The sequence below is a fragment of the Ictalurus furcatus genome, chromosome 2 (genome assembly GCF_023375685.1).
Source record: "Ictalurus furcatus strain D&B chromosome 2, Billie_1.0, whole genome shotgun sequence".
Classification (NCBI taxonomy): domain Eukaryota; kingdom Metazoa; phylum Chordata; class Actinopteri; order Siluriformes; family Ictaluridae; genus Ictalurus; species Ictalurus furcatus.
This window is the reverse complement of record NC_071256.1, coordinates 10,828,230-10,842,343: the sequence shown is the minus strand read 5'-3', so window position 1 is coordinate 10,842,343 and position 14,114 is coordinate 10,828,230. Positions and strand designations below refer to the sequence as shown.

The following is a 14,114-nucleotide window of genomic DNA, read 5'->3' as shown; positions in this document are numbered from 1 at the left end:
TTACTTATCTATTAACAGTTAATGTTTTATTACATTTTTGGGGGAGAAAACACTATGCAAACCTGTAGTAGGCCCTTTTAAAGGTGGACTGATAGCGGATTTTACCGATAACTAAGTCGGGCGGTACCGACCTGCAGATATCCGATTAATGTACTTCCTTAAATAAATAAATAAATAAATAAATAAAAACTACTGCCTGTACCATGAAAATGTACTGTACTTTTTTAAATGGAAAATATTTCAGTATTATCTATTAATAAATATTAAAGTAAATAAATGCATCCAAATTGAACCAAAACATAACACTCCAAATAGCAAATAAAAACAGACGTCCACAATGGGGAAAAAAAAAACTTCAAATAACACAAGAAAATTTGTCAGTGATAGTTTTTATTTCACCTCTAGAGGCCGCTCTCATACTGTATAATGACGATGGACCCGTCTCAGCCGCTCCCGCAACCGGGAGACACTATCGATGTGGATTTTTGCGATAACCGGCAATTGCTTATCAGTGCCAAAAACGATCAATCAGTCGACCTCTAGTCCCTTTTTCACTTTCCCATTTGATCAGCACTGGACACCTACATAAAACCAACACTCACACCAATAGGACTTGATATGAAGTCCTTAAAAACAAAAAAATGAGTGCTTCTTTGATATCAGAAACTGTTTTTTTGTTTTTTTTTTAAAGGGGGGGGGGTTAGTGCAATATGACTATTTTAGTTTATCAACAACGTCCCAACAAGCGCATGCACACACACACACACGGGAACATTTTGTTGTGATTCCCATATCGATGAATTATGAGCTTGCACAGAACAGAATTCATATCCCGTACGCTCATTTCATACCCTAGGTTATTCATGAAGAAGATGCACAACTGCAAAGCTTGCAGAAAAAGCAGTGAGAATCTCTGGCATTTCTGTCGTCCCACTGTGACGATAATTCGGTTTATCCAGAGACGCGACTTAATCCAATAACACCGACTTACACAGAGTCCGCTTTCTCTTGGGGCCTTGCGTTTGGGTGCGAATATGTAGTGCTTTCTTCGTGTCCTCGTTTCTTTAGTATGGTTATTTTCACTCGACTCTTTTTCTGTTTCTTTGGGGGTTTTTTTAAACGGGGAAGTAAAAGACTAGAAAACATCTAATGGTTTGTATTCCATCCAAACGTGCAGCACTTTTATACATCAGCACTCGCTTTGATTCGTCCCTTCCCCCCTCTCACCGCAGTCATGTCGTATTGGTTAGATAACTACAACTTAGACACAACCAGTACACCATCAGAGTATAACTTTCTTTTTTTTTTTCTTTAAAAATGTAGTTATTTAGAGCTTAAGATGATACTAGTCAGTGCTCATCAAGTTTCCATGTCCTGCTATTACTTTCCTGGGGTTTTCCAAAGGAAGGAATATGCAGTCCAACAGTCATATGTCGACAGAGCAGCTGTTTCTTCTGTCTGCTTGCCTCACACACACTTACTTATACACGTCGTGTCCATAAAAGTCATCCATGGCCTGGTTATGATATTTGCTTCTAATATTTTTCCCTCTTTCCCTGACCCAGTTTATAACAAAGCATCATTTCTGACTAACGTTAGTAAGTAAAAAAACTGGACTTGGTCTACTCACGCCACTCGCGGCCTTGGTTAACTCGTCTCGCATTTCTCGGTGACAGCTGAAGGGTCTTGTTAAAACCAGAAGAAGAACTCGAACGCGAGAAGTGTACAAGTGAATAAAACATGACAAAAACTTCAATTGGGAAAGAGGACATATTTAACCTTTTCTCCTTCGGAATAATGTATTGTATTGAAATGGATTTTTACAGAGAAACATACTAAATGTTGGTTTATTTCCATTAATCATGGGTCAAGGTCAACGTTTTGGTCAAGGATGTTGGGATCCACCTCATAGCAGACATAATGTGAAAGATTTTGAGTTATGGTTATTGCATACCTGTGACACCCCGACATACAGCACGTACAGACATCATTCATCTTCAGTAAGCGTTTTATCCTGGTCAGGGTCGCTGTGGAGCCGGAGCAAATCCTGCATATCACTCAGATCAAGGTAGCGGACAAGATGTACAGTCAAGTACTGGACTTACAGCTGAGAATGAACGAAAGTGTAATATATATAGCACCGGTCACTCTTTTGGAAGTCCTATTTAAATTCATACCAACCGCTGATAATTCAACATTGATAATTATTCTATAAATGGAGCTCTAAGAACCAGAAAAGTTGCGATATTTGCCCAGTCGAAATTTTCTCTAAAAATAATCAGGGAAATTTGAAGGGTTTTTTTTTTTTTTCCATCTTTCTGTTCTCTAACTTTATTCACCTAAATCTAAGGAAGGCTAGACCTCTTTCGACTGCGTATGTGTCAGAAAGTGCCGTTAGTCCAAGTGCTGTTTACAGTCTGTGCTCCCCTGAGCAGGTTATCTGGACAATATAACCAGGTAAAAGCTAACTATGATTGCCTAAGATCACACAACCTTGGCTAAAAATGTTAACAAATCATTGGACGGCTGATCCAGTGTCCGATCTGAAGCTCTAAAGTGGCTGCTATCGATGTGGATTTTTGACGATAACCGGCTGAACCGGTTGAACCCCACCCCCCTGGTTCAACCGGTATTAAGAAACAAAGATAAAGACATAGAGCAAGTCGTAGCACGCAACTCTGGGAAAACGTGTAAAATGTCCATAATGATATTTTATTAAAATATTTAAATATTTATACAGCGTAAAGATGTATACAATTAAAAAGCATGAAAGAAAACAAAAAACTTCCAAGAAAAACATGGACGCATCGATAAACAGAAAAGTAAACGCACACGTCAAGCAAAAAACACCCTTACAATCACAAAATCCGCATGTTACACGCATCCTCCGAGCTGTCACACTTATAAGACATTTACATTTCAGTGTTCTTGCTCACTCTGCACCTCGCTCAAGGTTGAGAAGGATATCGAGGATCTACGTTTCCCAGCTGATGTCTCGTTGGCGGAGACTCGACTGCATTTTCTGGGCGTCTCGGAGAAGCTGTAGGCGCCCGTGGCCGGCCGATTGATGCCTCTGTGGTCTGGAGGGCGAGGCTTTACCTACGCACGAAGGCACGACCTGGACTCTGTTTACACACCGGCTGTCGGCGCTGGCTGCGCGCCTTGGCTTTGGCTTCGGCTTCTGCTTCGGGCTGCGCTGGGAGAGCTTTTGGACAAAAGGATGTATACAAATGAGTGTATAATGTGAACACTAACAGAACTGGGCTGCTGAGTGCAACGTTAATCATCATCCTCAATGTCATGGTGGATAATGTAACGATATTACGTTTTCTCTCTCTGTATATTGCGCCTGGAGTGATGTTAGGAGCAGAAATGCTGCCTTATAAAAACTGTAACCAGGCAACTTCCTTCCAAATGAATGGGATTATCAGTGTTGAGATTGCCGTGTGCACATTATGCAGAATCACCAAATGTCGTAGTACATAAATATAGGCTCAGGTGTTTCCTGATGACCTTCGGATCGTCTGACCAAATGTACATCGTTTTAGCAATTAAGCAGTTCTTTTGTTGACCCGGTTACACAGAGACAAAGCGTTCACCAATGTGTTTCCTCACACTACAAGATGATCACAGTCAGGAAATAAGTTTCTCTCTCACACACACACACACACGCACTCACTCACACACGCAAATGTGGTCTAAATGTCTAAACGATGGCTATCATTTGTTATCCGTCTCAATCTTCCAGGTAAATGGTCTGCACTTATATAGCGCTTTTATCCAAAGGGCTTTACACTGTAACTCATTCACCCATTCACACACACACTCACACACCATGCAAGGCGCTAACTTGCCATCTGGAGCAACTTGGGATTTCAGTGTCTTGCCCAAGGACACTTCGGTATGTGGAGTCACGTGGGCCGGGAATCAAACCGCCAACCCTACGATTAGTGGACAACCCGCTCTACCACCTGAACCACAGATGCCCTAGGTGTGTTTTCCGAACTGTGGAATTTATAGAGTTCCAGGTCTAGAAATGCAGGAAATGTAATCACGCGATCCAGCTCTAGACCGCACAGATACGGATACGGACATGGGCGGAAACACACTTACGGTTTGCTGGTGCTTCCGCAGCTTGGTGATTTGGGCCGCCTTCTCCTCCATCCTCCTGACTAAGCAGTCCAGCTCTCTCTCCAGATCCTCCCTCAGCTCGCGTTGATCAGTCTCGTCTATCTGCCTGACCAGCTCCTGATGTTCACTGCGACACACACTAACACACTTAATGTCGTTCTGTATTTAACGTACTATTATAAGAGAATGCAATTGTGATTCTTTCCCACATGTTGCTATCTTTCTCTAAGGCCGAGGTCTTAGAGAAAGATAGCAACATGTGGGAAAGAATCACAATGGACGCATCGAGAAACGTTAATAGTATGTTATATATATATATATATATATATATATATATATATATACACACACACACACACACACACACACACAAATATATATAACATATCAGTACACGTGGCATTTACACTCCAGCTACCCACAAGCTCATGTGGCCCAGTTCGTCCTGTAGAGCTAGCAGCAGTTCAGAAAGGCTGCCCACAGCTGCAGCTCCATCGCTGGGGGATTGTGGGGCTCGGTGAGAGCCGCTGCGTTTTTTCGGCTCGGACTGCGTCCTCTCACACGTCCGAGGCTGCCTGGTCTTCAGGAGGTGCAGCACAGTCTGAACGTTGGCGTTAACCGAGTGACTGGGGCTTGTCGACTGACACGAAGAGACGAAAACAAGAAGTTCAGCGTTAGAACAACGAATGTCCTTTGTAAGCGGATTCTTGTAAACGTGTATAAGGATCGGTACTCACCGTTCCGGCGACGAACGGCATTCGCTTGGGCTTAGGGGCACGTCGAGGAACCTCCGTGTTAACGGATTTCTGAAATTACCATCGTCATCTAAACGTTAGAACAGAATCTCGGCGCGTTACTGCAAATCACAGCGCATCGTCCAGCAATGCTTTGGAGTACAGTGCCATCTAGTGGCGAGTACATTACAGAACTTCTAGAAGTCCATAACAACATTAGTTACTTTAGTCAAGGTCTTCTCTTTGGTCTGCTTCTTCAACTTCTTGGGTTTCACCTCAGCAGCCGAAAATAGCAGGTTAGCCTCCAGCTCTCTCTGTAACTGAATTCAGAAAGAAATTTTTACAACAACAACAGCAGCTCCACCTAGTCCATTCACAGCCTGGCTGACAATCGTACTTCATGAGAAAGGAAATGATCGATAGATAGATAAATAAATAACCGCATTATGGCGTCTTAAAGTACAATTCCATCTACCCTTACAGTTTTCTAGTTTTTAAAGTGTTCTTTGAGAGATAACCAATCCCAATGCAAACTATACTGCATTGTTAATTTGTTATACAGATGATTTGCAGAATAAAATAAACGTTCATACAGCATGTGTCCACTTATCCCCCAATTCTCATTAAAAAACACAAAGAAAAAAGAATTATCTGGAAGCTATTTGGAACATGAATTTGAACATGAATTTGAAAATGCAGAACGTATGTAAACTACGCTGGCACTGAATATTATTTAATGTAAATTAAGATTTATTATTAAGATTTTGTGTGATTCACTCCTCCCTCTTTACGCACTCCTCGGCTGGGAGTTTGTGGGATGGTGTCCCGAAGAAAGAACTACTTCCGTACCTCCTCGGCTTTCTCCTGCACGAGTTTGCGCTCGTGTTCCTCTTCGAGTAACTTCCGTTCCAAGAGCTTAATCTTCCTCTGGAGAAAACACATGAGCTTATTAAAAAATGAGCGTAGAGATACAAAATATCCACAAATCATGATTACAAACCACAATTCTTATATATATATATATATATATATATATATATATATATATATATATATATATATATATATATATATATATATATATATATTGCACACAGTAGTTCCTCTCCCAGCAGAACATTTCAGCCCCCGAGGCGTTTCAGATAAACAACTATTTGAGCAAACTACTCAGATAAGCAATTCTTAACCTTAACGATTTCACCGCCGTTCGCTTTAAAAGTTTCTGCCGTCGTCGTGATTGTCGTCATGACCCTCGTGTCAAATCGAAAAAACCCTCACCGCACGTTCAAAAGTATCTCGAAAATACAGGAGTCTGGTACTCGTAATAGTATGTTTTTGAGACTTGACGTTAGCGTGTTTAGTCAGTTGTGGATACGGTGTGTTAATTTCCGAGCACATGTACAAGCAACCTGAATGACCTGAGGATATGCGTGGCGGCCATCTTAGTTAAAAGCACGTATAAATAAATCAGCCTTTAAATGTGTGCGTTTGTGTGCGAGAGAGAATGTCCGTACCTCTGCCTCGGACTGCGTGTTGGTAAGCTTAACACACTCTTCCTCCAGTTTCTGCAACTGAACTTGGATCTGTGGTTCAGTGCGTTTGTTCTTCTTCTTCTGCTGCACACACTCCTATAGAGAAAAACGATTAGCACGCTGAATTATAAACAAGCAGGGCCTAAGGGAAACATACTGCACTGCATATACTGATTAAGGCATTTATTATGAATTTTGGAATCATCTATCACCTCTCTGTCCACTGGAGCGGTTGTCTCTCTCTGTGCGCTCTCCACCATCTTCCTCATGTATTCCAGTTGTTTTTCCAACAGAGAGCACCGAGCTTCAGCCGAGTGCAACTGAGATACCAGCTCTTTACCACCAGAGAAAGAGAAACAGTGAGAAGGGTTTCGGCTAATATACTACACGATCACACTTTCACAGAGCCTCGTCTCATCTGTGAAACATGGTGGTGGTAGTATCATGGTTTGGGCCCGTTTTGCTGCATCTGGGCGGGGACGGCTTGCCATCATTGATGGAACAATGTATTCTGAATAATACCAGCGTATTATGAAAGAAAATATCAGGGCAGCAGATACTGAAAGCAAACGTTCACATGCTTTTGCCCCTCATAGATATGTCATATTGGATCATTTTCCTGAATAAATAAATTACCATGTGCAGTTATGGGTTCTCGTCATCTACTTTTAGGACTTGGGTGAAAATCTGTTGATGTTTTAGGTCATATTTATGCAGAAGAAGGGTTCACAAAATTTCAAGCACGATTGTGTGTGTATATACATACACGTATAGTATAATTAAAAGAGCAACACCTTTTCTCTTGGAGGATTCTCCCTCTCTGCTCTGCAGCTGCTGACTGGTTTGGTTTCCAGAGCTGGCAAACTGGTGGGCAGCCTGAGCAAACCTCTCCACATTCTTCTCTGCCTGCACACGCTCCAGCTCCAGCCTCCTCATCTTCTCCTGCAGAGTTTTCAATGCTGCGATCACTGCTATTCTCACACACACACACACACACGGAACATAGAGAACATGTTCTTCCATATTTCATAGCAGTAACATGATGATATCATTTATGTCAATATCGATATTAGATATTAGTCCTTTAATAAGGACTGACAGTGACTTGGATTGAAGAACTTAAAAATGAGAGGATGGAGAGCAGAAATGGATGACTGAAGATGGATGGATAAATGGATGGATGGATAGATAGATGAATGGATGAAAAGCGTGCATGCAAGGATGGATGGAGAGCATGGATGGATGGATGGAAGAATGGAGCACATGGATAAATGGATGGAGAACATGGATGGAAGGAAGAATGGAGAGCATGGATAAATGGATGGAGAACATGAATGAATGGATTGATTGGTGGGTGGAGAGCATGGATAAATGGATGAATGGATGGAGAACATGCATGCAAGGATGAATGGATGGAGAACATGAATGGATGGATGGAGAGCATGAATTAATGGATGGAAGGATGGAAAGCATGCATGCAAGGATGGATGGATGGATGGAGAACATGGATAAATGGATGGAGAACATGGGTGGATGGATGGATGGGTGGAGAGCACGGATGGTAGGAGAGCATGGGTGGATGGATGGACAGCATGGATAAATGGATGGAGAACATGAATGAATGGATGGATGGATGGATGGGTGGGTGGAGAGCAAGGATAAATGGATGAACGGATGGAGAACATGCACGCAAGGATGAATGGATGGAGAACATGAATGGATGGAAGGAGAGCATAAATTAATGGATGAAAGGATGGAAAGCATGCATGCAAGCATGGATGGATGGAGAACATGGATGGATGGAGAGCATGAATTAATGGATGAAAGGATGGAAAGCATGCACGCAAGGATGGATGGAGAGCATGAATGGATATCTGAATGGATGGCTGGAGAGCATGAATGAATGGCTGGATGGATGGATGGATGGATGGAAGAAAGACTGGAAGACAAATGTAAATATAGTAATACGGATAGGAATATGAAGAAGGTTAGGTTAGATGACAAGCTTCAGGTGTGATTCTTTCATCCAGTCTTCAGGGTTTGCAATGTTTCTAGTCACACAAGCACCTAAAGACATAGAGAACCGCTACAAAACCAGGACCCACACAAAGCTACAACCCAAGATTCAACAAGGTTCCTTGTCTGTATGCATCACTTCAGTTCATTCACCTCTGCTGCCGGAGTCAGGCACTGTGTGCTGTGTCAGTCTGCTGGATTTCACCAGGGTGCTGCTGGGTTTCACCAGGGTGCTGCAGGGTTTCACCAGGGTGCTGCAGGGTTTGACCTGGTGCTGTACCATCAGCTGGGAGGGAATCCTGTCTGGAGGTGCGTAAAAGCTCCCAATGTAGCTGTGTTTGGATGGAGAGTCCAGACACAAGGACTAAAATGGAGAGAAAGGGAAGAAAAAGACCCTGTTTACTTCTGACCGAGTTACAGCATTCCTAATAAGCTTAAAAGTCCTACAAAGTCATTAATATAAAGTGCTTGTGCACGAGCTCCAGCATCATGTTCTGATCAATAATGACTCATTTTTAGAAAATATTATTATTATTATTAAAATAACAGTAGCACTAACGGGGCTAAATGTTTATTATGAAGAAGAAATAGATCACAAAGGGACTTTTATAAACAGCGATTTAGTTATGTAGCTAACCAGTGAATACGTGTGTTAAGGCAGTGCAATAACTTATTATGCTAATATCAGTTATCAGCGACGAAATATTTCATTTAGCATTAAATATATTATATATATTATTTACGTTGTGTGCTAGCTAGCATAATGCTGCGCTAGCTACCGATGCTAAAGCTAGCCATCTTTCATTCGTTGCTATCACAAGCGTTGCAACTTAAAAAAGGCATTCTGAAGATCGTTTTTTTTTTAATATAGTGGTTGTTTATTTACCGAATCTCGTAAATGGTCCATTATTGATTAATTACGCCGTGTATTCGCTGTATTACACTGCAGTAAACTCCAGGTTGAGACGCCCTCCTTCTGTAGCTATTACACAGGCTGAATTACAAATGGCGTCCTGCTTCTGATACAAGTGCACTAGATAGGGTAAGACGGAACGGCTTCTCATATGGCTACGTAGGGTGCGTGCACAGGAAGCAGTGCACTATTTAGGATCGTTCCGCTAACAGCTGTTGTTGACACTGATAGTGCCTACAGTTTTAAATTTCCCTCTTCCTCTGCCGCGTTAAAAGCAGTTCCGCTTGCGCAGTGTCATGGGAGTTCTGAATCTTTTCTGTGAGTCAGATCATTTGACTCAGCTTACCAATGAGTTGACTCTTTCGGCTCCAAAAATGTATCATTGTGAACTGTGTGTAATGGAAATCTTTTCTGTGTGGCAGTTCATTTGACTCAACTCAGCTCCAATAAGAGTCGACTCCTTCGGCTCCCAAAATATAGCATTGCGAACCGTGTGTAATGGAAATTCCTAATCTTTTCTGTGAGACAGTTCATTTGACTCAGCTCGCAAATAAGAGTCGACTCCTTCGGCTCCCAAAATGTATCATTGTGAACTGTGTGTAATGGAAATCTTAATAAAATAATAAAATAACTCCCAAACGGCTCTTTCCTGCTTTTACTAATTCAGATCAAATTGGCAATGATTTGTTGTTTTTTTTGTTTTGTTTTGTTTTGTTTTTTAACCAGTGATTGTTCTTATTATGGCTGAACTGTTTCATGTAATTAGTTTACCTTATAAAAAACAAAACAACATTACTTGACAATCCATTTTACAAAATATATTTAAGTTATTAAATGGGGGGGGGGCTTTGTTGGGCTCTAACAACAATGGAAAACAAATGGTTTTTTTTTTTTAATCAATCCTTAGTTTTACAAATGAGGAATTATTATGTTATTCATACTGTAAAGTGAGTACTGGACAAAATCTTAATTATTAAGATGTATAGTGACACCCGGTGAGAAATAACCCTGATAAATGTCCAGGTGATGGAAGCCATATTGCCTGGACATGTCACACTTTATATCTGTTGAAAAGGTAAATAAGATAAGATAACATACACCTTTATTGATCCCCCATAGGTGAAATCCAAGTTGACACAGCAGCAGAAGTAGGAGGAGTAACATCAAAGAAAAGAAAATAATTTCCATAACTACCTATACGTCAGAAATAGTCCATCCAGCCATCCATTTTCTGTACCTTATTGGACACAGGGTCACAGGGAGCCTGCAGCCTACCCAGGGAACTCTGGGCACAAGGCTGGAGACACCCCTGTCATCGCAGGGCACATTCACACACCCACTCATACACTACAGACAATTTGGAAATGCCAATCAGACTACAACACATGTCTTTGGACTAGGGGAGGAAACCAGGAGTACCCAGAGGAAACCCACGAAGCACTGGGAGAACATGCAAACTCCATGCACACAGGGCATATATAAAATAAAAATAATCAAGAAAAATAAAGACAATAGAAATAATAGAAACAATCAAACAGATCAGTGTGTATGTACATAATCTAGAGATCTATTATATATATATATATATATATATATATATATATATATATATATATATATATATATATATATATATATATATATATGCAATATCCTTGGGTTTTTATATACATGTGTCAATATTGTATATAAATACCATTTTTTTGTATATTTACATGTGTATATATTTATATTTAGATACACATGAATGATTCATAGTAATCGATTTGTATTTTAGCACCGAATTGAAACAATTCCACATTCAGTTTCAGGCCACATTAGGGACAGAGGAGATTTTGGATAAATACACTACACAGCCAAAAGTACTGTTTGTGCACACCTCACCATCACATCAATATTTCCTCGGTGAACATCCCAGTCCAGATTTAATCCCCCTTTGCTGTTACTCTTCTGGGAAAGCTTTCCACTAGATTTTGGAGCGTGTCTGTGAGGATGTGTGCGCATACAGTTCGTTCGTTCAGCTACAAGAACATTAGTGAGGTTGAGGTCAGGCGATGGTGAGGAATCTCCAGTTCCAGTTCATCCCAAAGATGTTCAGTAGGGTTGAAGTCAGGGATCTGTGCAAGACACTCGAGTTCTTCTACCTTCTTCAAACCTTAACACACCACGTCTTCATGAACGGGTTCTAAGGGAAACTATAATGCTACAGCGTTCTTTACAAAGACATTCTGTACAATTGTGTGCTTCCAACTTTGTAAAAAGCTTCCACACGGTGTGATGATCAGGTGTCCACGTACTTTATGTTTCTCTGAAAAAAAATCAAACACTCAGGAAGACGCTTTAGAGGTGGTTAGTGAACATGTGCACAGTGGACGGCGTTGTAGGTCACAGTGAATCATTTCCACTACTACAAGTAGTGATGAATGTTATGTTTCTATCTTAACTTGTGTTTACAGACCTAAGAATCTGGATGAATCATTTTTGAATGCTAGTCATACAACTGCAATGCGAATTCTATAAATAGGGAATATGTAATTGTGCGTTTTGTGCTGCTGTTGTGTTCATAATAATGTAAACATGTCTGTGAGGGAATTCATTAGGTTGTAATGTGCACACGACGTAAACGAGGCTATTGGGTTTCTGATAAACAAGTGGTGGCGGGGCTTCTGATCCCCACAGCAAGATCACTTTGGATGACGGTACATGCGGTTTTTGTGTTTTCCCAAGCTGCATTCACTGGTATGCGGACCGAAGAGTGTGTACACTACAATCCCCACACGTCCGCCTTCCGTTCCTCGAGCAACGCCTTATCAGGTCTCTGATTGGTCTACACTGCGAACGGCTCCGCCCATCCGTGTTTATCTGTCACGCTATTCGCGGACACGCTTGTCAATCATGTGTTTACTCAACTAGTTCTGCAGAGACGCACTGAAACGCTTGCTGTTCGGGGACTGGACCGCAAAACGGAGAACGGGACAAGAAACAATGTCAGTGCTGTAAGTGTGGGACGTTTTGACGGATATTAATTAAGGAAGCTTTCATGATTATGTGTGTTTTATTTAAAAACAAATTGTAGTTATGGTACTATAATAAGGTGAGAAAATGGACCAGCCGTGCATAACACACAACTTAATAGTTACAGAACGTTCTTCATGCATGTTTTCTCTAACATAGGACTTTATAAGCATATCTCTAAATGATATCTTTTAGCAAAGTTAATCTGCCAGTTTAGCATGGAGCTGTCAGTCTTCAATTGATTGCATGGGAGGTAAATATTTTATTTGTGTCTGCTCCTGCAAAACAAACAAACAAACAAACAAACAAACAAACAAAAGCAGGGTCATGTTCAATGTTGGGGCATTTGGGCAAATAATATTTCAGGATATAATGCACATAAGCTTGGAGTGGTTTGCAACACACACACACACACACACACACACACATACAGACATTTTTTTCTTGTATAATATTTATGCACAGCTCCCATCAGAATTGAAGCTTGAGAGAATCCCCCAGTGCCAGTCAGTGATGGATGTGAGAGACGGAGCGGCGGCGTGGGAAGCCTTGGCGAGCCGGGACTCGTGTTCCAGAGACGCAGCCATGGAGCACATCGAGCAGGAGGTGGAAAGAAAGGTGGAGAGTATAAAGCCGATCCTGAAGACGTCATCATCGTCATCATCGTCATCATCATCGTCATCATCATCGTCGTCATCATCATCATCATCAACAACAACAACAACATCATCATCGTGGCTATCGTCGTGTCCTGGGACGGCTGAAGATCTTAACTGCATCCTGGCACGTGTCCTCATGCTCTCCAGGAGGTGTCCTTACGAAGACGTGAGGGAAAGATGCGTCTGGCTGCTCCGCAGAGTACAGGTGAGAAGAATGGGGGTGGAGGAGGGGGAGGTGGAAAAGAAAGAGTGTGGAAAAAGGAGGAAGAGAGGAAGCGAAAAAGTCCAGAAGGAGTTGAGGCCGGAGGAGGAGTAGGTTTAGAGGCAAGAAAAAAAGAAACAGAATAATGCAAAAGACCACTGAAGCTAAAACAGAATAAGAAAGGAAAGGAAAAGGCGTGGTATGGTGGTGCACGTTGACGCCTCACAACTTCTGGATTTATGAAAAACAGAGTCAGAACAGAGTCTCTCCTACTGCATGTTGCACTGTATGTGAGCTCAGATTCGTGTCGTGTCATGCAGGAAGTTAAGTGGAACATTCTTAAGCAGTCATCCAATTGGTTATGACTTTAATTGGCCTTACAGACATATTTACAATCCTCCAGCTGAGACAACACCTGACTGCTGACATCTAAATCCAGAGGGCAGTTCATATTGTTTGTTGGTGTCGGTATTTGTGTTTTGCGTGTGTGTGTGTGTGCGTGTGTGTGTGTGTGTGTGAGAGAGAGAGAGACAGTGTTCAGAATAGCGCTGCCAGGGTTGCAGGGTTGCAGGGGGTTGTTTCCCATGGTGCGTTTTGCTCAGGGTCACGGGGTTCAGCTTGAAGGAGAGGATCAGTCGCACTCGTCTGCATTACCAGACGTTGACAGGTGCAGCAGCGGATAACCAGAAATCTGTGGAATAACTGAAACTCTGTAGCGTGCAGTGTGTTTGGATGTTTTTAGGCATCAGAATGTTCTCATGATGACACGAGATGGCTAGGTTCAGCTTTTCCACGCTTTCAGTAGCTCACGAAGTCAGTTGTTACGCTACATAGTCGTGCGACGTCATAACGGCGGGCACGTGTAAGCCACGCCCCTTTCATTCTGTATTATTGTTTAGGATGCTCGTTTAC

At 41.7% G+C, this 14,114-nt stretch overlaps 2 protein-coding genes across 2 annotated transcripts in view; one reads left to right on the top strand and one right to left on the bottom strand.

The window, feature by feature from the left end:
• Positions 1 to 1,662: 1,662 nt before the first annotated feature.
• On the bottom strand, positions 1,663 to 9,565 carry cep57l1 (centrosomal protein 57, like 1). The gene is made up of 11 exons (XM_053647414.1): positions 9,300 to 9,565; positions 8,567 to 8,777; positions 7,192 to 7,368; positions 6,610 to 6,731; positions 6,380 to 6,493; positions 5,715 to 5,792; positions 5,090 to 5,185; positions 4,869 to 4,937; positions 4,554 to 4,771; positions 4,114 to 4,258; positions 1,663 to 3,205 (listed from the first exon to the last, which is right to left on the bottom strand). Exons 1-11 carry the CDS (start codon positions 9,318 to 9,320, stop codon positions 2,975 to 2,977), a joined length of 1,482 nt encoding a protein of 493 aa, XP_053503389.1. The 5' UTR covers positions 9,321 to 9,565; the 3' UTR covers positions 1,663 to 2,974.
• Positions 9,566 to 12,150: 2,585 nt separating this feature from the next.
• The window catches only part of LOC128621547 (osteocalcin 2-like), a 3,136-nt gene continuing 1,172 nt past the window's right edge, over positions 12,151 to 14,114 (top strand). The window contains exons 1-2 of the mRNA XM_053647403.1: positions 12,151 to 12,322; positions 12,807 to 14,114. The exon at positions 12,807 to 14,114 is cut by the window's right edge and continues 1,172 nt beyond it. Of these exons, the coding sequence (XP_053503378.1) occupies positions 12,855 to 13,316 (462 nt within the window). The 5' untranslated portion in view covers positions 12,151 to 12,322; positions 12,807 to 12,854 and the 3' untranslated portion in view covers positions 13,317 to 14,114. The remainder of the gene's footprint in view (positions 12,323 to 12,806) is intronic.

Excerpts from the sequence above, each read along its gene's own strand:
- cep57l1 (XM_053647414.1), bottom strand. The coding sequence starts at position 9,320 with ATGGACCATTTACGAGATTCG. Across the intron at positions 7,369-8,566 it reads GCCTGACTCCGGCAGCAGAG|CAGTGATCGCAGCATTGAAA; the intron begins GTGAATGAACTG and ends GTGTGAGAATAG. Across the intron at positions 6,732-7,191 it reads AGAATCCTCCAAGAGAAAAG|AGCTGGTATCTCAGTTGCAC; the intron begins GTGTTGCTCTTT and ends CTGGTGGTAAAG.